This window comes from Silurus aristotelis (genome assembly GCF_946808225.1).
Source record: "Silurus aristotelis genome assembly, chromosome: 22".
Taxonomy (NCBI): Eukaryota; Metazoa; Chordata; class Actinopteri; order Siluriformes; family Siluridae; genus Silurus; species Silurus aristotelis.
In genome coordinates this window covers 3,403,484-3,428,286 of record NC_139595.1, presented here as the reverse complement: position 1 = coordinate 3,428,286, position 24,803 = coordinate 3,403,484, and the positions used below count along the sequence as shown (strand labels likewise).

At 39.8% G+C, this 24,803-nt stretch overlaps 1 protein-coding gene across 8 annotated transcripts; it reads right to left on the bottom strand.

Annotated features, from left to right (window-relative positions):
* Positions 1-4,575: 4,575 nt before the first annotated feature.
* On the bottom strand, positions 4,576-23,713 carry fyco1b (FYVE and coiled-coil domain autophagy adaptor 1b). Of its 8 annotated transcripts, XR_014530809.1 has the most exons (20): positions 23,494-23,711; positions 22,005-22,110; positions 21,671-21,777; positions 21,441-21,566; positions 20,139-20,245; positions 17,529-17,672; positions 15,451-15,544; positions 13,515-15,260; positions 13,336-13,428; positions 12,241-12,359; positions 11,977-12,144; positions 11,718-11,861; positions 10,868-11,061; positions 10,394-10,535; positions 9,220-9,324; positions 8,277-8,487; positions 8,000-8,109; positions 6,274-7,917; positions 4,828-6,210; positions 4,576-4,782 (listed from the first exon to the last, which is right to left on the bottom strand). XR_014530809.1 is itself a non-coding variant. In XM_083525268.1 (18 exons), the coding sequence occupies exons 2-18, from the start codon at positions 22,060-22,062 to the stop codon at positions 7,848-7,850; spliced, it is 3,735 nt and encodes a 1,244-aa protein (XP_083381394.1). In that variant the 5' UTR covers positions 22,063-22,110; positions 23,494-23,713; the 3' UTR covers positions 4,576-7,847. The 8 variants fall into 8 exon arrangements, 5 of the variants coding, with proteins under 5 accessions (XP_083381394.1, XP_083381393.1, XP_083381392.1 ...); XR_014530808.1 differs by having other exon boundaries at positions 4,576-6,210; XR_014530810.1 differs by having other exon boundaries at positions 4,576-6,210; positions 22,005-22,152; positions 23,494-23,710.
* Between the last annotated feature and the right edge of the window lie 1,090 nt (positions 23,714-24,803).

Genomic DNA, 24,803 nt, shown 5'->3' with positions numbered 1-24,803 from the left:
CACACACACACATAGTGATATGTACAGTTGCATCTTCACCATATGACGGAAACGTTTAGGCTTTGATCAGTTGAAGTGAAGCCGTGTGTGTGGCGTCGTGTTTATCAGCAAGACGAACGTCCTTTCATCGACCCTTTCCTGATGCCGGTGCCTTAAAAAAAAATTAGATGCCGAGCTGTCGTCGTGGGTCTCCATGGAAACAACGCACATAATACGGTTATCGTTTGGAAAGCTAAATGAGTTCGAAAAAAAAATTCATGAATGAAAGAGTTTTCAATATGGTACAAACCAGCAAAATCTTGTGTGTATATGTGTGTGTGTGTGTGTGTGTGTGTGTGTGTGTGTGTGTGTGTGTGTGTGTGTGTGTGTGTGTGTGTGTGAGCACCGATATGGAAATGACTAGAGAGAAGAAGCGTCCAGAGGTCAAGGTCTGGTTCTTTTTTGATGAATGGGACGCTAAATGTAGAACGGAATTATTACGCTCGGACCTACTTCCTGGCAATCTCTCTCTTTATTTCTTTCTCTCTACATCCATCTCAGAGCCATTCATCATGTGCGACTACACGTCGTCTCGACACAGAGAAGCGTTCTCGTTCGCTCTTGAAATCCAGAAAGGAGACGTGATGGATGAAAGGAAGCGTTCGCTGATGCTGATATTCAGATATATGAACTGAAGCTGTGCAGCTTCCAAGGTTATGGATTTTTCAGGGTTTTTTTATTACACATTTATTACACATATGCATAGGTCACATCTATTTATACACATCATGCTGCCCTGACTGGATATATCATCCACTGGCAGCAGAATATTGGCACACCCCTCCCTTCCTTTAATAATATAGATATATGAAGATATATGAAAGAGGGAGAGATAAGAGAGAGATGAGAGAGATGAGATGAGATGAGAGATGAGACGAGCTCTTCCGCTGTCTGACGGATTGTACTGAAAAGGTCTCGGGAGAAAAAAGCTGCATTGGAATTGTGTTTGACATGAGCAAACAGCAGCCTCGAACGGGTCAGCGGTCAATCTATTACCTCGGCTGGGAGGGTTTTTTTTTCTTCCTCGCACACACAAATAAATAAATAACTGAAAAATAAGAGCAGCACATGCAGGAACCGCGAGGACATTCGCTGACAAAAATCCATAAGGGTTAAATGCAATTTACACCACTTTCCCCTTCACTCGAATGTCCGTCGCTCAGCCGTGACATGTTTCTTGACATTTTCTTCAGAGCGTCGTGTTCGGCTGCTAGCTGGAAGAGCTAATAGCCATGACGATGCGGGAACATCACTATAAACACTTTATGGACAAAAGTTTGGACTCTAAAACAGTGGTCCCCAACCACTGGGCCGCAGACCGGCACCGGTCTGTGGGTCAATTGGTTCCGGGCGCACAGAAAGAATACATAACTTACATTATTTCCGTTTGATTTATTATCTGATTCTGAACAATGTTTTATTTAGGAAAATTACCGGAAGAATTTGCACGGAGTAGTGCACTGAAAGGAGGTGTGGCCTGTATGAGTATTAACCCAGCTGAAGGAGGCGTGGCCTTTGAGCTTGTGACTGAAAGTAAAAAAGTCGTGGCCTTTGCCCCTCAATACACTGAAGGAGGCGTGACCCTTGTAACCGTAAAAAAACTACTAAAGGAGGCGTGGCATCTGTCAGTAAAAGTAAAGGAGGCTTGGCCTTTGTGCCTCAATACACTGAAGGAGGCATGGCTTTTGTTTCTGTTAGTTACAGTGAAGAAGGCATGACCTGTGCACCTTAGTTACATTGAACGTGTGGCCTGTACTTGTCAGGAAGAATGAAGGAGGCGTGGCCTGTGAGCCTTTATTATATTAAAAAGTGTGGCCTGTTTTATGTCAGCAACAGTAAAAGGGACGTGGCCAGTGCACCTCTGTGGTGTGGCCTGTGCTTGTCACAAATAATAAAGGAGGCGTGGCCTGTGCACCTTTGCTCTATTGAAGAAGGTGTGGCCTATTTTGTTAGTCAGTGACAATAAAGGAGGCGTGGCCTGTGTACCTCAGTTACATCAAAGGTATGGCCTGTTTTTGTCAGCGACAGTGAAGGAGGCGTGGTCTGTGCACCTCAGTTACACTGAAGAAGGCATGGCCTGTGCACCTTTATTATTTCAAAGAAGGCATGGCCTGTTTTTATCTAGCAGTAAAGGAGGCGAAGCGTGCACACCTTTATTATTGTAAAAAAGATGGCGTCTGTTTTTGTCAGCAGCGGTAAAGGAGGCGTGGCCTGTAGGTGTGTCAGTGACATTGTAGGAGGTGTGGCCTTTTTTGTTCTCAGCCATAACAAAAGAGGTGTGGCCAATTCATCAGTAAGGCCTAATGAAAGAGGTGTGGCCTTTGCATCTCAATCACATGGAAGACGGCGTAGCTTACATTTATGTCAGTGCGTGTGAAAGAGGTGTGGCATTTGTATTGTTAGTCCTACTAATGGAGGTGTGGCCTTTGTCTGCCAGTCACACAGAAAGTGGTGTGGCCTTTAAACGCCACTGTATTACACTGTACGAATGGATTTAAATTTTATGTCCTTTAATATACAATCAGAATTTTATATTAAAAACATTGTGCATAATTTTTTCTCCCAAAAAAAAAAAAGAAAGATAAACACGGCTCACTTGTTTTGCTTCCGCTTTTTACACATGTTAACACAATCATCAGTCCATCATCACGGTCCAGGGGACAAGAAAGATGTTGTTCTCTCGTCTACAGACAGAACATGAATCATTATTGTAATAACCAGTATTTTTGAATGTTTATCTGAGACAGCTTGGAGCGCCACCTAGTGATCCTGGACTTTGTTCCTACTTATGCGGTGGGCTGTAAACACTATGCACAGGATCCATCTGGACCATCCATCAGGATCGTTAATTTCACTGCCGACGTGAGAAAACACTTTGGTCCTAGGCGGCACGTCTGAATCGCTGTCTGTGTGTCTCTCACGCAAGCTGCGACGGGAAAACCCACTGAGCTCAGGGCCTTTTAAAAGCTCATCTGGTGGAGATGTCTGGCACGCCATGGGGGTGCAGCGGGCACAAAAACCCTTAAAGGTGAGATTGATGATGCCGGCTTTGGCTACGCTTCGTTCAGAATGGATGGCGGCGTTTACAGATCTCTCACCTGGCTAACGACGCCTGTGGAATCTGATCTAACAGGCAGAGTGCTAAAGTGAATGTTTAGGAGATACTGATGAATGAGCAAGAACACGATTTAACACGCCTCCTTTTGTCTTTTGTGTGCATTACGATTTTCCTGGGGATTCTAAATTAACGCAAATTGTGCGTTTATGTGCAAACTCTATGAAAATAAACACCGTTTGAAACTGTCATGGCCGACCGTTCCTCACGATGTCCTGCTTTTCTTGAAAAGTCCGTCTTGTAAATGTCCCTGTAAGTGTATCTGTGACCAAATCCGTTTCTTTTCCTCTGTCAGCCACTGCGGAATAAAATCCACATGAATATCTAAACTTGTGCAGATTGCTTCAGATGCGGGTTGCGAGCTCTGAATAGTGCGCTCTCTGACCATCCAATCAAAGGACGTGAAAATTCTGAGGTAATTGTAAGCCTGCTAGATGGCCCAGAACTTGAAATCTGATTGGTTACATCTTCAAGCAACATGGATTGTAAGCTACAGGGTGGCCACACTGCTGATTCAGAAGAATCGAAGCAGGTTCCTATGATTGAAACGCTAACCTAAACTTACACTTGGTGGCACTGCTCTTAAAATGAGCGCAAGTAAAAGAGAAGTTTTGAAATGAAGAAAATAAAACTATTGTGAATAATTTAAGATCTATTTATGAGCAAAAATCTATTAAAACCTAAGTCAGTGATTCTGATTTAGTTTAAGCCCAAAGAGGTCTTGCTGGCATTGTGACTGAACACCTCAAGGTACAACTTCACCCTCTGACTCCTCCCCCAAATGCTACATTAACATAATAAAAGCCTAAAGGCAGACAAAACCTTTTCAAATTGCTGAGGGTTTTTTTGTAACGGCATTTCGTCGAAGATTCCTTTCACCTTTAAAGTTCAATAAAATGTTTCAGCAAAAAAAGTGTGTGTCGAGATTGCGAGTGCTTCATAAAAAAAAAAAAAAATAAATAATGAATACATAAATAAGAGCGTGTTATTTACAGGGCGCATGAAGCACTGGCTTATTTACTGCCTCCAGAGGTTATTGATATGCAGCCCACGTGTTTGTCCATCCCCCCATCTCCCATCCAACCTCTTTCTCTATATGCATTTATGTGTGTGTGTGTAGAGGCAGAAGGCGAGGCTCGGCCGGAGGACGTGTGCTGCTTGGAAACGAGCTCATTAACCTTGCCGGGGCGAGCTGGTCACCGCTAGCTAGAGTCCTGCCGCGGCTGTAACCGCCAGCGAGCAGCAGCCAAAAACCCACGTGGCGAACTCGTGCGGGTTCTCGCAGCATGGCTTATTAAAACGAAGATGAAGACAAATTGCTCATTAGGGTACTGTTTAAACAGATATCCAGCTGAAGTTTTTTTCGAAGGAAGGAATCTTTTCTCCGACTCAAGGAAAGGAAAAAAAAACTCCAAGTCTGCTTATTCGCAATCGGTTCGATTTATTACAGTCACGTGACCGCGCCGAAATAGAAAAACGCGTTTCACATGTAATCAGCAGCCCTGTGTATTTAATCCCAGTGTCATTCTAAAAGGTCAGTAAACGTATTGATAAAAAAAAAAAAAACAGTTGGAAAAGTGCATTTCTGAAAAAGTAACAGAAGGAAGGGATTGGAGAAAAGATCCAAACTCCGTATTTTCAGTACACTGGTGCAAAACTACTCTCGCAAACACAGATCCGTTTCGGTAAAATATACTATACGGACAAAATGATAGGGACGCCTGACTTTTCCAGCCATATGTGCTTCTATCTCAAACTTTTTACCACAAAGTTGAAGCCACGCATTTGTATTAGACGTCTTTGGATGTGGGAGGAAATGTTTGTGGAAGATCTCCTATTACAGAGCTCTATAGTACACCTCAGGCTACATTAGTATCAGAAGGAGCACAAATCTCTACAAAATCAACATCTTCCCAAAAGACTGGAGGTTATTCGAACAACGGGAACTAAAAATGGAAGATTAGTTCGAAAAATATACCAAATTTTACGCTCAAGTGTCCACAAACTTTAGTCCATATAATATAAATCTACACACATTCTGATGTGATTCAGGCCTTAACCCTAAAAAAAAGGATATAAATGTTATATGAGCTGCCATCTTGGACACGCCCCCTAACAGACTCCGCCTCTCAGAGTTTCTACGTCAACGACAATCACGTCGTTTTGTGCTCCTATCGAGTTCCTATTGGTTTCTTCGTGTTATTTGAGAAAGATTTTCTTCTACATCATCATCTAGGGATTGCTCACCAAAACAAAAACAAAAAAAAGATTTCTGTCAGGAAGATTTCTGGGGACGTTTATTCATTTATAAATGTATAAATGTAGGAAATTTAAATTAAGGAATGAGAACGCTTCCTGACCGAGCCGAAATAATCGAACAAATCTATTGTAAAACTGTTGAATGGAGAAGAACTCCAAAACTCTACCAAAAGCTTAAAATCGCTTTTTAAAAATCATAATTAAATACTAAAAATCTATTCAGTTAAAAAAAACCAGACTGGATTTTCAATTACGGAAAAAAAAAGCAGCCTAAAAAAACACTGAAAGAATTTTTTACCTCAGTGAGTTTAGACGTATATGGAGTTTTATGGGCGGAGCCTAATGCAAACTGTTCTACAAACCCGCAGGGAATTTTCCACACGTTCAGCGTCGATTATAAACGATTTTTAAAAACGATTCCCGAAAAGATTTGTGTCCGAGTCTTTCGCTAGCCTTCGAGTTACAGTGCAAAACTACAAGCGTGTACATGTCGTGCACCAAACACATTTAAAATTAAAAACTGTGAAACGTTGAAGTTTGATTCGAAAACTCATAAGTAGAAATCATCGTCTATAGTAATAATAAAATAACTCCGGGTCCGACTTGGTTCGGCTCACCGAGTTACAGATCTTGAGGGGGTTTCATTTGGATCCAAAGCAGCAAAGCAGATATTTATAATATTATCCTCCTCACATCAGCGGAACCGAAATGTACGAGAGTGTTTTAGTGCCACGTTAAAAAAATAAGAAAATCTATCATTAGGAAAAGTCTAATTATTTTGAGAATAAGGTCAAAATCTCGAATAAAGTCGTAGCAATACCAGAAAAAGTCAAAATATTTAGAGGAAAAAAAAAAATAACGAAATTTCGAGAAAAAGTCGTAGTAATACCAGAAAAAAAATCTAAATATTTTGAGAATAAAATCGAAATTTCGAGAAAAAGTCGTAGTAATACAAAAAAAAATAATTCTAAATATTTTGAGAATAAAGTAAACATTTTACAAGTTGTAGCAATATAACAAGTATAAAGTGGTAACATTTTGAGAAAAATCACAGAATTTACGAGAAACATTTCACTGTTTTGCATAAAATTAACGTGGACAATTCATATAAAGTGGCAGTTCTGAGGTTCTCTTCGCCAGAAATTCATGGCAAACACAAATCTGTTCTCTCTAAATAAGTGGCTGTTTGTAAAGAAAAGTGCTCCCTGTAAGAAGACAGTATTTCAGCTCTGTGTACTTACAGAATCTTCTTATTGCTTTTCGTTATTTTCGTAAAAAAATACTGCGACTTTATTCTCGTAGTACTGTGACTTTTTTCTCAAACTATAATGATTTTATTCTCGTATTGCCCCAAATTATTCTCATAAGTTAGACTTTATCCTTAAAATTTTACGACTTTATTCTCGCATTGCGACAATATAAGTCTGGTAATTTAGACTTTATTCTCCTATTGTTACTATTTTATTCGTACTTTTTTCCTCAAAATATTCCGGCTTTATTCTCGTAATTCTGACTTCTCAAACCATTACGAGTATTTTCATATCGCTGCGATTTTATTCTCGTAATTTCGACTTTATTCTCAGACTGCAATGACTTTTACGCTCGTAAATTTGACTATTCTCTCAAGATATTATGACTTTATTCTTGTCATTTTTATGTCTTCTGAAAATATTACGACTTCCCATATTGCTACGACGTTAATCTTGCAATTTCGACTTTATTCTCGTACTGCTATGACTTTTTCCTCAAAACATTATGACTTTATTCCCACAATCTTAGATTTTTTACATGGCACTAAAACGTCAAAAAACCCAAAAAAAGAATAATAAATAAATAAAAAAGTGACTTTATTATAATGTGCTTGTGCTCGGTACGATTCCGCAGCTCGTCTCGGGGATGCGCGCACTCGCTCGGAGGTGCTCCAGAAAACCTTTAAACGTGCGGAACCGCCGTTTTGAGATAACGAGTCGGGGCGTTTGTGCTGTCTAAATAAAAAAATAAGAAAGACAAAAAGCTTGTGCCGTCATTAACATTCCTGCGCATAGACTCTCTGTAGCGTTATTTTAGTGTGAGGAGAGTCTTTATTTTCAAGCGTAAATAAAACAGAAAGCTCTTCAACACTCGTGACGTTCCGTCTGCGCGTGAATCTGTCGTATAGAATGTGAAAAATAGATTTGAGTTTAAAATATAGCGCTATACTAAATATCTGAAGCGCAGCATGGTTTGTAGTGCACGTCGTCTCCGACCCTCGTTCGCGCCTTCTCTCGCGTCTCGCTTTGATCGGCCGTACGGAAGCTAGATTAGCCGTCCTGAAAACGCTAAAGCAATTCTATAACTCTTCATTTTCACCAGGAGTCTCTTCACCCAGACAGACAGAGAGACAGACAGACAGACGGGCGGATGTGCGTCTGACGAGTGCTGCCCTGTTCCGCGGTCACTCGCTGCCATCGTAGACGACCGTCTGCTCTACGCTCAGTTTGTACTGCACCTTTTTCGAGATGAACCTGCAGGAGGAAAGAGATGCGTTCTGTGATCGTGGCTGGGTTCAAATGATCGCTGCAAACGACATGGATGTGAAATGCAGACCTGGAGAACGAGTTGTCGAAGATAAGCGAGTACTGTCCGGGGTTGCGGGCTTTCACCTGGCCCTGGATCGTCTCCTTGTGGGAGTTACACCTGGTTAAAGGGATCAGGACCTGCAAGTGAAGGGAAAGCAAGAGGACACGATGGAAGACTAAATTTCAATATTTACACATCAATTTGTGTGTGTGTGTGTGTGTGTGTGTGTGTGTGTGTGTGTGAGTGTGAGTGTGAGAGAGAGAGAGAGAGAGAGAGAGAGAGAGAGAGAGAGAGAGAGAAAGACCTTGGCCTGCTCCAGTGGAATATCTGTGCTCTCTCTGTACACCACGCTGAACGAGATGCTCTTTGGTGAAGAGGAAAACATCCAGCTGATGGTGGGTCCAGCGGTAACCACGGTGATGGAAATGACACTGTAGCAACTCGATTTGATGAAGAGTTCGCTGAACTCCTGACGCGAGTTGGAGATCTCCTCCAGGCCCACCGGCACCGTCTGCCTGCAGGAGAGCAAACGCAGATCACGTGACCCCGTGACTGCCAATAGAGACTGACTGACAACCTACAGGGGAGCAACACATCCCAGGGCCATCTGATAGTATGAAAAGAGCATACACTGATCACATGACCCTTTAAAGGTATAACAGGAAATCACAAGACCCTTTGACACTAAATATAAGGGCATACGCTGATCACATGACCCTCTTAATAGCATATAAGAAAAGTAGACGCTGATCATGTGACCCTCTGATTCTATACAGGAGAGCATATACTGATCGCAAGATCACATGACTCTCTGATACTGTATAAAATAGCATGCACTGATCACATGACCCTTCAAAACTGAATAAGAACATACACTGATCTCATGACCCTCTGATTGTTAAGTGCAGCTCACAATAATTCTTACATCACGCTTTAATAGTTTATGAGCGACTCATCGAGAATATATAAAAATGCTTACACTGATCACATGACCCTCCGATGGTTTATACAAGAGTTCACATGACCGACAAATAAGTGTTTACACACTGATCACATGGTCGAGATCATATGACCCTCTGACATGGTGAAAAAAAAGATCACATGACCCATAAAACAGCAATAAAAAGCCTTATATAACAAATTCCCTCAAGTAGTATTGCTGCATTCACTTATTTATTGTGAGTTATTCGTATTGTAATATATATCGGTGTGTGTTTAGGGCTGGAATGTCCGTCGCGTGTACGTACGTGACTTCTCCAGACTTGAGCAGGCAGATCTCTGCGTCCTGCACCGAGCTCGGCAGCTCCTCCGACTCGTCCGGTGTAAGGTCGCCGCCGCTCGTACTGCTGCTGCTGCAAAAACCACAACAAACAAGTCACATGGCAGGTCTCCGAAACAGCGCTGAGCAGAAACGCTCCAACACATTACTGTTATTCACACGGTTATTCTGTTGATGTACCACAAAATCCAAGGTGCATCTCCATCTGATTTTGTTTTTATGAAGTGAGTAAAAAACTGCCTTTAGGTGCTTGAACATCGAACTGGACCGAAGCTTTATTAAGATTTAATGCAACTATTATAAGAATATATTCATTTAATACATTTTCTGGAGTATAGGAGGAAATAAACCATTTCATCACATGCTGTTATAGGACAAGAATTTATTTTTGTCTGGGGACAGTGTCACTGTGTCATTATTTTCCTTTAACAACACGCCCCCATGTGGTTTATTCTTACTCAGGTTACGGCTGTATTTTCAGCCTGGACAATAATCATAAAGTTTCAGTCAGTCAGTCAGACAGACAGACAGACAGTCAGACAGACAGACAGACAGACAGACAGACAGACAGACAGACAGACAGACAGACAGACAGACAAAAATATATTAAAACAGAAAAAAAAGAATGCAAAAGAAAGAAATAAAGAAAGGTTTACAAGAAAGAAAGTATAGATAGATAGATAGATAGATAGATAGATAGATAGATAGATAGATAGATAGATAGATAGATAGATAGATAGATAGATAGATAGATAGATCTAAAAAGAATAGTTCAATATATAAATAAAAAGAAAGAAAGAAAGACTGGATAGATGGATGGAAGGATGGATGGATGGATGGATGGATGGAAGGAAAAATGAAAGAAAAAAAAAGAAGAGAGAAGGAAAAGTGGGCGGATTTAGAATGTAGCAACGTGTCTGTGTTAATTTCTTCTTCGTTTATACTCTGGAGCTGATTGAATGTTGTTTTGGAGGTCGAAAAATACGACAGGTTTCCATGGTAACCTGGTTGCATGCTGTGCATCATTTATGGCACAAAATGGCAACTGATGGGATAATTTGGAATAACATTTTGATTGAGATATGCCCCATGTGTGTGTGTGTGTGTGTGTGTGTGTGTGTGTGTGTGTGTGTGTATCTCACATCTCGTGGATCCCGTGCTGCCTGCTTCCTGGAGACAGAGCAGTGGTGTAGAGCAGCGAGTCGCCCTCGTAAATGCAGTTCACCTCCTCGTCTGTGATGATGTCGAACGCTGCGTCGTCTGGCCTGAAAGACTGCGGTGCCACTGTGCGGCCGAGAGACGAAGAGGGAGAGACAGAAAGAAACAGGATGCGTTAAGTCGTGCCTCGTTTCACTTTTTAAACTTGTTAGTCCCAGATCGCAGTGTGGACATGATAAGTATTTGTATTAAAACTTTAAATATACATATAAATAATGACATTTTTGAGAGTAAAAAATTTTTTTTTTCCGTATATAAATATATATTTAATTTTTCTTATATAATTAATATTAGGAATAATAATTTAATTAAATAACTAAATAACTAATAATATAGTTTATGTGTAAAATCTGTAAGACTGAGTACTGCAGCTTGATTAGGGATGTTTGACCTCTGACCTGTGACACTGGGCATAGAGGCCCTGGTGGGGGTCGAACACAGGGGACTGTATGACCCCCGAGACGGACTTCCAAGTTCCTCTACTTCGGCGTGTCGTGTGTAACAGTCTTTGCAGCAACGCTCTCTAGCGCCGCCCTGCTGGCTGCTCACTGTGTTACTGCAGCAGGAATAGCAAAACGGCCGACCGCACAGCCTGAGACACACACACATACACACACGCACACACACACACACACGCACACAGCACACACACACACACATTAGTCACTCTAGTTCATTTCCACATTGCTAGACAAAATAAAAAATAAATAAAAAAAGAACACAAGAGATTTAAAGACAGATAAAGAAAGAAAATAGAAAGGAAAAAATGCAAAGGGAAAAAGAGAAAGGGAAAAAAATTTACAGACAGAAAGAAAGAGAAAGGGAAAGAAAAAGGTGACAATGAGAAAGAAAGAAAGAAAGAAAGAAAGAAAGAAAGAAAGAAAGAAAGAAAGAAAGAAAGAAAGAAAGAAAGAAAGAAAAAAGAAAGAAAGCATAGAAACACACTAAATAAGAAAAACATACAAGAGGCTAACTTATAGACAGATAGACAAATGGAGAAAGAGAGAAAAAACAACAAGAAAAAATGCTGAGACAAAAAAACTATATAAAAATAAAAAAATAAATAAAAATGTAGGAAAATACAAAAGAAAGAAAGAAAAAAAAAAAGAAAGAAAGAATCTAACAAACAAACAAAAGGAGAATAATGACAATGACAGAGATGAAGTGCATTAAAACCCATCAGAGCCCCTTGATTGCAGCCCCTTGAGTGTGGCCCTTCAGTACGGCCCCTGAGCCCAGTGTTCTTACTTGCAGGTGTATCTGTGGATCCACCAGCTGAACTGGGTGCGACAATCGGCGCAATAAGGAACCTCTCGGACCGAGTGCTCCTCAGCTCTCAGCCTCTGTTCAAACTCCAAAGCGTCTGATTTCTGCCACAGGACATCTTTCTCCCTGCAGGGGGCGACAAAGAGAACACCTCTGTACTGTACACTGGCTGGCAAAAAAAAAATATATATATATATATATATATATTTATGTTTAAAACAAATGATGAAGACATGAGTACCGAATAAGCTCGATAAGTCTTTCCTCCAGGTTTCTCTTTGTGCGATAAAGATCGTCTATCTCTGCAGACGTCTTGAGATCACTCGACTCCTTTTCCAAGACCATCCTGCGCAGGTTCTCGCTCAGGTCCTGACAGGATTTCTCTTTAAGCGCAAGTTCCTCCTGAGCCCTGATACAAAACACACAGATCATGTCTAGACGTCACAAAAGAAACCCCAGGTTTTACCCAGTGTGTGTGTGTGTGTACATGTGTGAACTTCCTCACATGGCCAAAGCGCTCTGTGTTTGCTGGAGCTGTTCCTCTTTCTGCTGAAGCAGCACCTCAGATTTAGCAATGCAGGCCTTTGTGTCATCGAGTGTCTCACTGTGGCTGGTGTTAGTGGCCTAAACACACAACATATACAGTAATTAAGTAATAAAGTTAAACATAAAAGAACAATAGAAGAAAGAAAGAAAGAAAGAAAGAAAGAAAGAAAGAAAGAAAGAAAGAAAGAAAGAAAGAAAGAAAGAAAGAAAGCCAAAATGATCAAAGCAAAACAAGGAAATCGAGGAAGAAAACAAGAATAGACAGACAGACAAATAAAACTGACAAAAAAACAAGACAGAAAGAAAGAAAGAAAGAAAGAAAGAAAGAAAGAAAGAAAGAAAGAAAGAAAGAAAGAAAGAAAGAAAGAAAGAAAGAAAGCCAAAATGATCAAAGCAAAACAAGGAAATCGAGGAAGAAAACAAGAATAGACAGACAGACAAATAAAACTGACAAAAAAACAAGACAGAAAGAAAGAAAGAAAGAAAGAAAGAAAGAAAGAAAGAAAGAAAGAAAGAAAGAAAGAAAGAAAGAAAGAAAGAAAGATATACAGAAACAAACAGAAGAGACAAAATGATAGAGTGAAACACAGACAAAAAGAGAGAGCAAAAGCCAAACAAATACAGGGATCCAAGTATGGATGGATGGATAGATAGATACATAGATAGATAAAACATTTAAGAATAACAGACTGACAAAAAAGCGACAGGCAGAAAAACAAATAAAAAACTGGACACAGTATTAAAGAAAGAAAGAAAGAAAGAAAGAAAGAAAGAAAGAAAGAAAGAAAGAAAGAAAGAAAGAAAGAAAGAAAGAAAGAAAGAAAGAAAGAAAGAAAGAAAGAAAGAAAGAAAGAAAGAAAGAAAGAAAGAAAGAAAGAAAGAAAGAAAAGATAATAACCGTGTGACAATAAGATTGATCTGAAATCTAGATTACACAGCTCTAGAAGCTTTCTGGCAGTGTGGAATTCCTGCCCCAGCTTATGCAGATCAATAACACAAGTAAAATGAACAATCACATCTGCTGCTTTGGGAAACATCTCTGGAGAAACCCTACCTCAAGTTCTGCCAGTCTGCTCTCCAGGGCTGACACTTTTTCCTTCTCTTTTTCCACCTGAGACCTTGTGCTCAGAAGTTCCTCGTTCAAAACCTACAACCGTATATACAGTATATCAGTTCTGTGTAATGGTTTCAGGATTTGCATTCTGCAGATGATCGAAAGTTCAAGATGCTGACCTTCATCTGGTTTTGGTGGGTCGTGGATGCCTCACTCAGCTGAAGCCGAAGAGCACTGAGCTCTCTCTGGTTGCTTTTCCGCAAGTTCCTGATGTCTTCCTGCGACCCCTCAAGTCTCTTCTGGAGTTCCTTCATGGCGATTGTGAGACCCTCTGCTTCTTTCACCTTCTCTTGGAGTTGAGCGTTGTCTTTCCTCAGGGTCTCCAAAGAGTCGCTGAGGGTCTGCGAGCACTTCTTCTGCCCTTGCAGCTTCTGCAGTTTGGTTGAGAGTTCTTCACAGAACAACTTCGCCTCTTCGTTCTGCCCGGTCAGGGTACACACTTGGATACCCAGCTCTGCGATTTCAGTGTTGGCTCTGTGAAGGGACTCTTTTGCCTCTTCGTTCTTCAGGACAAGGGCGCTACTCTGCATCCTCAGCCCATCCAGCTCCTCCCTCATGCAGTTCACCTTGGTCTGTAGGTTGGCATGAGCCTGGGTTTCATAATCTAATTGCTTCTTCAGTACCTCCTCCTTTTCTTTACAATGCAGGAGCTCATCTATATTTTGACGATTTAGATGCTCAACCTGAGACTTGAGCTGCTCAGTCTGAGCACTAAGATCAGCCCTGGAGGCCTCAGTCACCTCCTGCAAAGCTTGGATCTTCATCCTCTCTTCTATAGTCCCTTGGAGCTGGGCTCGAAGACTGACAACTTCCTCCTGGAGCCTGGAGACCTCCTTCATGTTTAGGTCTAGTTGGGCTTCAGCTAATGCTAGTCTAGAAGCTGATTCTCCAGTTTCAGAGTGCTGGGTTAGGTCGAGATCTTTACCGAGATCTGTCTGCTTAGTTTGTTTTTGGTGAAATACTTTCTTGCTTTCCTTGGGACTTGGTCCATGACCCTCTTTTATACTAGCTTCAGCTTTCTGGGTTTTCTCCTCAAGATGCTGGCTTTCCTCAAAAAACAACTTCTCACTCTCCACCACTGAACACCCAGTGGAAGCCAACTTGTCCTTGCTTTGCTTCTCGAAGGCTTTCAAAGAGGTAAGTTCTCTCTCCAGAGCAGCTTTGGAATGCGCCAGCTCCTTGTTGCTTTCCTCGCTCCTCTTCACCGTACTAACCAACTTTGCATTTATCTCCATTAAGCTAACACACTGAGACTTGTACTCGTCCAGCTTCTTGCTCTGGCTTTCCAGACTTTGGTTTTCTAACTGGTGGATCTTCTGAGTGCTAAACGAGAGCTCGATTTCCTTTGCTTTCAACTGCTCCTGCAGTGATGCAACCTGCGTATCTAGGGCCTCCTTTAATTTGTGGTTTCGCTGTTGAAGCTCATCAAGCTGAAACTGTGCTTTCTTTTTTACCTCCTCGAGCTGATCGACTCTTTCTTGCAGTGAGCATTGCATGTCCTTTGACTCCTGCTCTTTTAAAGACAGTGCTTCTTTGAGGCGATGGACCGTCGCTTGGAGCTCATCAACCTGCTGCATCGCAACAGTTTTTTCCTTCTCTTCCTCCTTTGGCCAGTCCTCGGCCCTCTCCACTTTAGCCTCTAGACTGGGTGCCTTTTCAGCAGCAAGTAGCTTCACTTGGAGATCAGCAACCTCCTGCTTTAATTCGGATACTTCTCCAGTAAGCCGGTGAACCTGCTCTTGAAGTCGTTGTTGCTGTAACTCTGACTGGTCGAGTTCGACCCGCAGGTCATCCTCAGCACTACAAGAGAGTTCTCCGAGTTCTCCAAGGTCCAAATCTGCCCCTGGGAGAAAATCCGGCACTTGCTGTCAAAAGAAAAACCAAATTAACCAAAGCTAGACTACAAAGCTAAGAGAGCATAGGAAATGGACTAGAACTTGGTCTTGGCTTTTACTACATGTATAATGACTTGCAAATGCGGTTTAACATGTAACGGTATATGTTCTTTTGATTCCCTGATCTCGCTGGAAACATTCTGACAGACTTGGTTGAGACCTGCGAGAAGCTGCTGACGATACTGTTGACACTGGAGCAGCGGCTGGGAGGTCTCCACATGTGGGCACCTGGCACTGCTGATGCTACTGTTCTCCTATGAACACAAAAGTCATGCGTTACTAAAATATTGCTTAATTCTTCAGATAAGAGAATTGAATGCGAATTAATTGTCGTCTTCCCAACAAATATGGTGGCAAGCACTAGACCAGGGACCTCATTCATCAATGGTACATAGGCAGAAGTATTGGTAATTGTGGTGGTAATGTGGCAATTGAGGTAATTAGGGGTGTAACAGCACACATATTTGTACCAAACTGTTTTGGTACATGATTTTCGGCATATGTGTACTGAATACAATCCTTGTTTTACGTGCAGAATGTAGTTCAGATCTGAGTTCCCTGAGGAAACATAGTTTGTTTAGTCTGCAAGTTTGTTTAGTCTCCACTTGTGGCTACTTGATCCGTTCCAGAAACCTGATTTGTTCTGCGCATGTGAGAAATCGTTTTAACAACATGTCTAGCGATACAGATTCTTTAGTTTTTTATGTACAGAATAAATAGAGAAATTAGCTGAATTAATGGAGTGAATGAATAAATAAAGGATTTAATAAACTTGCAGACGCTCCAAGTACATTAGTTTAAGACCAAATTGTGTATATCTAAACTACAACGAAGATATATAATATCTTATAATATAATATATAAAATAATATAGTATGAAATCGATGACGCAATTAAGTGTAACACATTCAATGTCAACACATTTGCGGTAACTTTTAGATACAGTGTTAAACAATATAATCTTGTTTCGGTTGCCTGGGTTACAAATGAGAGTCTTTTCAAAATATATAATATGATTTAGGTTACAGAAACATAATAAAGGAAATGTAAGTAGAACATTTCCTGGAGTGTTAGAATGCCAGAAACACTTTTGGCCTGAATTAAATCAAGTACAGTCCTAAAACAGCAGTCATAAAGCGCCATCAGAAAACCATTTCATAATGAAGATATATATACATGTGACTTGGACATGCTTAGTAAGAACAACAATCCAACCAAGCCATTCAGCAGTCACATGCTGGCCTCAATAGTGAGAATCAGGAAAGAACTCGTCATGCTGACGGTAATGAAAACTGATGTAACAGGTTTTAGCAGCTTTAAACACAGAAACAAGGTCTAACCAAACCACATCCTTTAGATCAAGCTTGTTCACATGTTTACTCGACTCGAGAATGGGGAGGGGGCGCTGAAAACAACTGTAAGATGGGAACCCAAGTTTACTATGTAATCTGCAACAGTAGGAGGTATTAAAAAACATGGAAACATGGCGGCCCATTTCAATGTTTAACATTTGGTGATTAGCCAGTGGTTATGGTTTATAGTGCAGCTTTATTTTACTGCTTTTGGCCATGAGAGGCCTTATTTGAAGTGGAGACTAGGAAAATTACTCCTCTCTTTTTATTCAACACTGCCTCTAGCACTGTAGCTACTCCCTGGCCCAATGAGATGCCTTAGATTTGGCACAAAAAACAGGATTTGCTACAGGTGTTTACGGGATTTGAACAAATCCACAAAACTACGCCATAAGTGTATCGGTTCCAATGTCAATTTTCCCCCCAAGTTTTCGAATAGGTGTGTTAAAATCAAATATTGAAGCCTTACAATCTTTGGAGTTAAGGTATCAAAATTGGCTAGAGCTGTCTGGGATGGCTGATATACTCTGTCTTCCCTGTCAATCACAGAAACACTTGGCAATCAAATGCGTTTGGGGGCTCATTTATGCGCAAGAGGACTGATAGCCAGGAGAGTTTGTTGGTGGATGGGAAATTGGGAGGCTTTTTGTGGGGAGGTGGTAGTTTCATGGTTAAGGCATTAGATTCAGGATCAGAAGGTTACAAGTTCTAGTTCCAGCACCATTAAGGCGTCATTGCTTGGCTCTTGAGCTTAGTTGCAAGTTGCTCTGTTTAAGGTGGTCTGACAAATGCAAAGAAAATACAATGAAAATAACTAATGCCAGTTGCCAATCTGCGTTCTACAGTACATGCAAGGTCATCTTATATTGAACATAGATCAGACAACCTGGCAAAGGTAGGCCACTCGGAGTCCAAGTCGTATCCTCTGGAAGCCACATCGAACTGGATCTCGTTCAGCTCGTACAGGTGATTGATGATGTCGACATTGAGATGGGACTTCAGGAAAGGACTGCGGGCGTAGTACCAGTCACTGTGGTGAAAAATTAAACAGGACAGAGTTGGCGCAAAAATTAAGATCTGACTGGACAACGAGTCAAAAATGCAAAGTTTGAAAAGGAGGAGAAAATCACTGTCTGTAAATGAGCAACAGAGGAAGGGAGATGTTTTCATTAAAATGTCAGACAGAAGTAAAACTCAGAAAAGCGAAATAAAACTGAAAACTGATAAGCGTGTGCTGAACTCTACAAAAAGTTTACAAAAGAATGACGTCCAAGATTGCTGCGTTTTGGAGAATGCAGATCTCACAGGCAGATTTAAAGGAAATGACTTTATCTTCTATCTTCGTAAGGCTGTTCTGCTGTGTAATAAGCGCACTATGTGGCAGCTGCATCGTTTTTCCACAAATTAAACACATTTCAAACGTAATCACGATAAAAAAGTTATACAAAAAATATAGTTAATTGAATTAATGCCGTGCTGTGCATGCATCATTTCTTGCTCTAGCACGCATTTCTTGCTCTAGAATGCATTACTTCCTTGTGCGTATTTTGTTTTTTTCCAGTGTACTCTTGCTACACAGGTGGCACATTTCCCTATTCTTGGTTGCGGGTTTTGTAATTTGTATTTTCAGTTCAATTCGCAGTTCCAACGCACCGCAAAGAAATGTGCATGTGCTTCTGAATAATATTACATCACGCATACACAACACCGGACTGTACGGTGTTTACGGCGTGCGTGGACAAGCCTGGACACGGACGTGCACTGGTCCTCCAGATGTTTAACAGTGTGAATTCTTGCCTTTCGAGAAAAAAAAAAACATCGGTATGGTGTTGAAATCAGTAGTAGATCAGTAGCAACTAAGGCTCTTGTTCTTGTTACTATGGAAATAATCTGTAAAAAAATAAAAATGTAAACAAAAACATGCTATAACACTTGGGGTTGCAAAAAGGCTGGAAACTTTCCATGGGAATTAACAGGAAAATATGGAAATTAATGGGAATAGACTGTGAATTTACAAAATTGCAGGGTCCTGATTAAAACAACCAGATTTAATGAAATTCTACCCTGCATTCATCAATCGCATGCACACAGCCTACTTATTGCAGCGAAACAAGAAAATAAAGAATCAGTTCTGCATTTGAGACTGAAAATGACATTAATTCAAGTAAGTTTTGATATTACTTGGGTATATATATGTTATCTATGTTATTAAAGTTTCACTAGCAAATACCAAAATGTGTTTATACAGTAGCCATACAGTAAATCAGATATGCTCAAATATAAGATAGCACTAGTTTTTGACAATTTATGAGGCCAGCTAGCTCAAGCTGTAATGCTCTACCTCCTTCCACCTTCTGCTTAGTTTTCTGTTATCATACAAAAGTACAGTACTGGTCAAAAGTTTTGACACATTACAATTTATAATTTTTTTATAGAAAGTTTTTTATGCTCATCAAGCCTGCGTTTATTTTGTTTTAAAAAAGTAAATTCTGTTCTACAATTAAATCAAAGTCAAAAAAAATTATAATTTTTGCAAATCTGTATTAGTTTGCATGCATGTCAACAAACAACATTTTGGTTTATAGTTTATATACATTTCTAGTGAATTACCGTAAATTCCTGGTAAGTTTCCATCTTGGCATATTTCCCAGGTAAATATTCCCTGGGAAATGTACCGAAATGTTCCTGCCCCTTTGCAACCCTGATAACACCACATGTTGCATAACCAGATGTACATAAGCGACTGTAATACTACACACTACATTGACAAAAGTTTGTGGACACCTGACCATAAGACTGATGTACTTTTTAAATATCCCATTCCACATTAAGTCTCCATTTGTGGTTATAAGAAGCTCCACTCTTCAGAAAGGTGTTCCGACAGATTTTTTTGTGTGCTTGTGGAAATCTTTTCTCATTCAACAACAAGCATGTGAGTAAAGTCAGGTAGTGATGGAGGTGAGAAGGTGAGGAGGCCTGGAGTGCAGTCAGCGTTCACATTCATCCCAAAGGTGTTCAATAGGGTTATAGAGATCTATAGCATGAGATCTTCAACACACTTTCTTTATGTATTCTATTTAATTCTATTCAATTGTGTGCCTTCAACTTTGTGAGACCGGCTTGCAGAGGAACCACAAATGCCTCAGAAAGCCAGGTGTCCCAATACTATTGTCCATAATGTGTGTGGATGTACAGTATATGAGATTTTTGTCTAGATCTAGAGCTGAACTATAAACAGCATTGTTGTAGTCCATGTTGCTGTGGTGATTCAATGCGATGAGACCGCGCATGGTAATTAGTCATTAGCGTTAGTAATAGCAGTGTAGTGACATCATCATGCGTGATTATGATTTGTGATAACGGTCGTGATGGAAACCATGCAACCAAGATCCTGTGAAATCAGGATTCAGCCAGAATGGGTTACACCGAAACACCGTTCTTGGATTCCTGCTAAAGAGGCTCTGATAGTAAACACTTTTACTTCCTGTTCTCCTACCATGTGACTCTCTGGTTCATCAGGCATTGCTGGAGGGTGTCGGCCAGCCGCTGGTGCACCAGACAGTAACGGATGAAAGCTCGACCTTTACCCAGCGACGTCTTTAGCTGCGACACAAAAAACATAATCGGTAGTTTAAAGTATATATATATATATATATATATATATATATATATATATATATATATATATATATATATATATATATATATATATATATATATAAACGTCTCTCAGACCTTGAAGTCGAGCCAAAAAAAAAAGTTCGAGATCCCAAAATACAAAAAGATCATCTGTATATAATTACAGGTTAAAGGTTTTGGTAGCTGTTTACTCGGTACAGAGTGCGTCACCTCGTAGCGGAGCAGATGGCAAGACTTCGCAAAAGCAGGCAAATGAAAGAACATACGGATGGCAGATGTCACGTCGCGGCTCACGGATAACGCGTGCACTTCTTTCGGGATTTTCAATTCTCCTTTTATGTGATGGAAAGGGGATTTGGAATCTGAGTCTCAAATAAACTCAGGGGTACTGAGCATCTTGATGACAGAATGAGAACCAAAGCCATTAAGTATGTTTAGTAGTAATTTTTTTTTTTTATCCAATTATAGTTACATAAAAGTCCATGCGAGTTGCCTTTAATCGCTATCTTCTTTTTATCCACTGTCTTGAAGTTAATCTCAAAAATACTTCAGTTTTTAACAGAAAAATTGTCTGTCCAGAAGACTTTCCTGTGGAGGAAAAACCTAAAGCACACCTGTACCTCTAAACACTGCATACTGTAGGGCTAATATTGGAGACTAGAGGTTGACCGATACAGCTAGCTAGTTTGGATCATATTTGCCAATAACCAATTTATCAACCGAATAAATGTTGAGGAAAATAAAAGGCAAACAAACAAAAAGTAACAGTTCAAATAAATTAATTATATCCATAATGAATAATAAAAAAAGACTCAGATAAACAGCATGTGGCTTCAGTGATTTGCCTCTAGAGGCCTCTCTCGTACTGTATAACGCAACCCGGAAAAACTATCGCTACAAAATATTGGTGTCGATTAATTAGCAAAACGGATGACTCAATCGACCTCTACTGGAAACTCCTTCCAACAATGTTTAATTAAAGTTCCTATAATAAAGAAAAAATAAACAAAAATTTTCACAGAGTGAGAAAAAAAACCTCCCTATTATTACACAGTACTGACACTGGAGACTCTTTCCAGAAACTGTTTTTATTGTTTCTTCTGTTTATTTCTTGTGAGATTTATTTATTTTTCATATATAAGTAATTTAAGGGAATTACCTCGGAGATGGACTTGACAAAGCGAATACCATCATTAGTCCCTTTGTTCTTGGCCAAGCAATCACAGAAATAGTTCCAATAGTCTTTCCTACTGCCCATAAGAGTAGATTTCTCTTTCAGGTCAAACTGGAAATGGAAAAAAAAATCATATGAGTTTATATATAAGGATATAAAACAGGAGACTAAATGGAAAATAGAGAGAATCTCTTTAAATTATACAGAAAACGTACTTGCAGGAGGTATTCCAGTTTGGAGGAGAACTTGTGAAGACTGGGGCTGTCATCAGTAATAGGTTCTCCGCTCTCTGCATGCTCCTTGGTCAACTCAGTAACCGCATCTGCACAAGCAAAGCATCCCAAGCGTGAGGTTATGCAAAACGAGTAATAAGGATAATATGGTGTAGTAATATTGCATGCTTGTAGATACAGATACATGGCGTGATCCAAAGAAACACAGGGGCAATCATAAAACCGAGTACATGGTGTGTGTGTGTGTGTGTGTGTGTGTGTGTGTGTGTGTGTGTGTGTGTGTGTGTGTGTGTGTGTGTGAGATGTGGTCTCATACCCTGCAGATCTCTGATTATCCTCTGGAGCTGATTTTCACCAACTGTTCCGGGTGCCATGGTGCAGCAGGAGGAGGGATGAGGGTTACACTGTCATTACAAACTGTGCTGTATATTCAGGGATAAACAGGGACAGAAGACAAGGAGGATCTAGTACAATTTTACACACACACACACACACACACACACACACACACACACACACACACACACACTTAAATAAAGTATTAAAGTATATAATTAAGTATGTATATTCAATTGGTCTCGCTCTCAAACACACAAACAAACAAACACACACACACACACACGCACACGCAATATGACATGCAGTTGGTGAAATTTCAAAGAAAGAAAAAAAAAGAAACAGATTTTATATAAACTACAATTGAACATTTACACATGTAAAGAAACAATGGGGTATTAAAGACAGACAGACAGACAGATAGATAGACAGACACATAAACTCCAATAAATAAGTAAACAGATAAATATACAGACAGACAGGTAGACATTTAGATAGACAGACAGATACACCAATAAATAAGTAAACATACAGCTGTATAGATATACAAATAGACAGACACATAGACAGACAGACAAAAAGACACATAGACCGACAGACAGACACATAAACAGACACATAGACAGACAGACAGACAGACAGACAGACAGACAGACAGATAAACAGACACATAAACAGACAGACAGACACTTCATAGCCATACAGACAGACAGATAGACTGATAGATAGTACACACACCGCTAAAGAAGTGAACAGACATATACACAGGTGGACAGACAGACAGACAGACAGACACATAGACAGACAGATATTTCATATAACTGGTTTCGAAACAATTCTAAAGATTAAAACAATGGTACGGCCTTATTGGTGTTCAAAAAGTATAAAAGTTTACAATTCACGCCTCTGAGGAACATATTTACTACTTTACTCTTACAAATAATAAAGATTTTTTTTTTTTTTTTTTTTTTTACAACTTTAACATTTCCAGTGTTTGTTTGTTTGTTTGCTTCCACTGAAACTGTCCGTTTTATCAGCTACCGATTTAATCCCAACTAAATTGACGAATATCAGAAATCTAAATCTTTAAAATAGTTGCATATTAAAATATTGTGTGTAAAATATTAGTGAAGTTTTGCACAGAAAACAGAGCCGCACTACGTCACCGGCAGGTTGGTGCAGATGAAGGAAATGACCGGAGAGAATAGTTTCGATTCGATTGATTTGACTATGACGTTATATGTTTGATCTGAACTGTGGATCAAAACATCACGAAAAATACATTCATAAAAAAAATATCCAAACTCTTCTGCTTTCCTGGAGCCCTGCACCTGCTCATAAATTCCCTGAACAAACACTACAAATGTTCTCTAATCTAAACATAAACCTCTTTATCTTCATAATAAATAAAAACAAATCGGTTTAAAAAACAGGATATATGAGATAATAAAAAGTATAGATATACATACTGTACTTCCGAGAGGAAAGATGATCCTCCATATAGATTTATTTACAAGATAGAACAAGTCAACCTCTTTGCAGGGAGGCGGGACAGAGGATGATTGGCAGTCCGAGCAACCAATCAGAGCTGAGCTGACTAGCACGTTGGGTTGCGCCGTATTGACAGAGTAAATAAGGTCATATGACAGAGATTGCTGAGTTTACAGAAAAGAACTAAGACGTGTTTTGGGATGTTTTTATGTCTAATAAACTGACTTTATTAATCAAATATATTTTAAAACAATAAAAATGAAAGTGACATTACTGTCTGGAGTGTTTTTGGAATTTAGTGAATAATTACTGATATATTTTTTTTATAACATGAAGCCTGTGGAGCAACTCAGCCATTATGGTTGCACAAGCCAGTGAAAAACATGTGCCAAATCAGATATGCAGATTACAAACTAGAATTTCATACCGTATCGGTCGAGGCCCGGGTTACCAACAACCGCCACAGGGTACCGGTGGAAATTGGGCCACCTTTGGCTGAAGAAGACAAAGAAGAAGAAGAAGAGTGGGAAGATGTCTACAGAGATGACATGGAAAGGAGAAGTGTAGAGTAGAGGTTAGGAAGGCACTTTAAATGTTGGTACTATGACTGGTAAAGGGAGAGAAGGAGCTGATATGATGGAGAGGAGAAAGGTAGATATTGTGTTGTGTATTTAGGAGTCCAAGTGGAAAGGGAGTAAGTCGAGGAACATTGGCGGTGGGTTTAACCTATTCTATCATGGTGTGGATGGAAAGAGAAATGGTGTAGGGGGGATTCTGAAGGGAGAGTACAGTAAGAGTGTAGCGGAGGTGAAGAGAGTTTCTGATAGAGTGATGAACGTGAAGCTGGATGTTAAGGGGTGATGATAAATTTCATCAGTGCCTATGCTCCACAAGTGGATTGTGAGATGGAGGAGAATGAGAATTTTTTTGTATTGTATTACTAAACTTTTTAATAATATTCTAATTTATTGAAATGTACCTGTATATATGCAGTACGTCTGGGAACTATTCATTATTTTTTCCATAATTTATAATTACAGTGTTATTCCAAAATGAATTCAATTAATTATTTTCCTTAAAATTCTATAAACAATAACCATAATGACAACAAAGAAGTTTGTTTGAAATCTTTGCCAATTAAAAAAATAATAAATAAATAAAAGTATTCACAGCCTTTGCCATGACACTCAAAACTGAGCCTGATTGGAGTCCAGCTGTGGTATATTCAGTTGGACATGATTTGGAAAGACACACACCTGTCTATAGAAGGTCCCACATCATATAATTA

Bases quoted from the DNA above. Each gene is read 5' to 3' on its own strand.
- fyco1b (XM_083525266.1), bottom strand. From the start codon at position 22,062: ATGGCACCCGGAACAGTTGGTGAAAATCAGCTCCAGAGGATAATCAGA. The intron at 21,778-22,004 runs GTATGAGACCAC...TTGCTTGTGCAG, and splicing joins GATAATCAGAGATCTGCAGG to ATGCGGTTACTGAGTTGACC. The intron at 15,545-17,528 runs GTTGTCTGATCT...TTGTGTTCATAG, and splicing joins GAGTGGCCTACCTTTGCCAG to GAGAACAGTAGCATCAGCAG.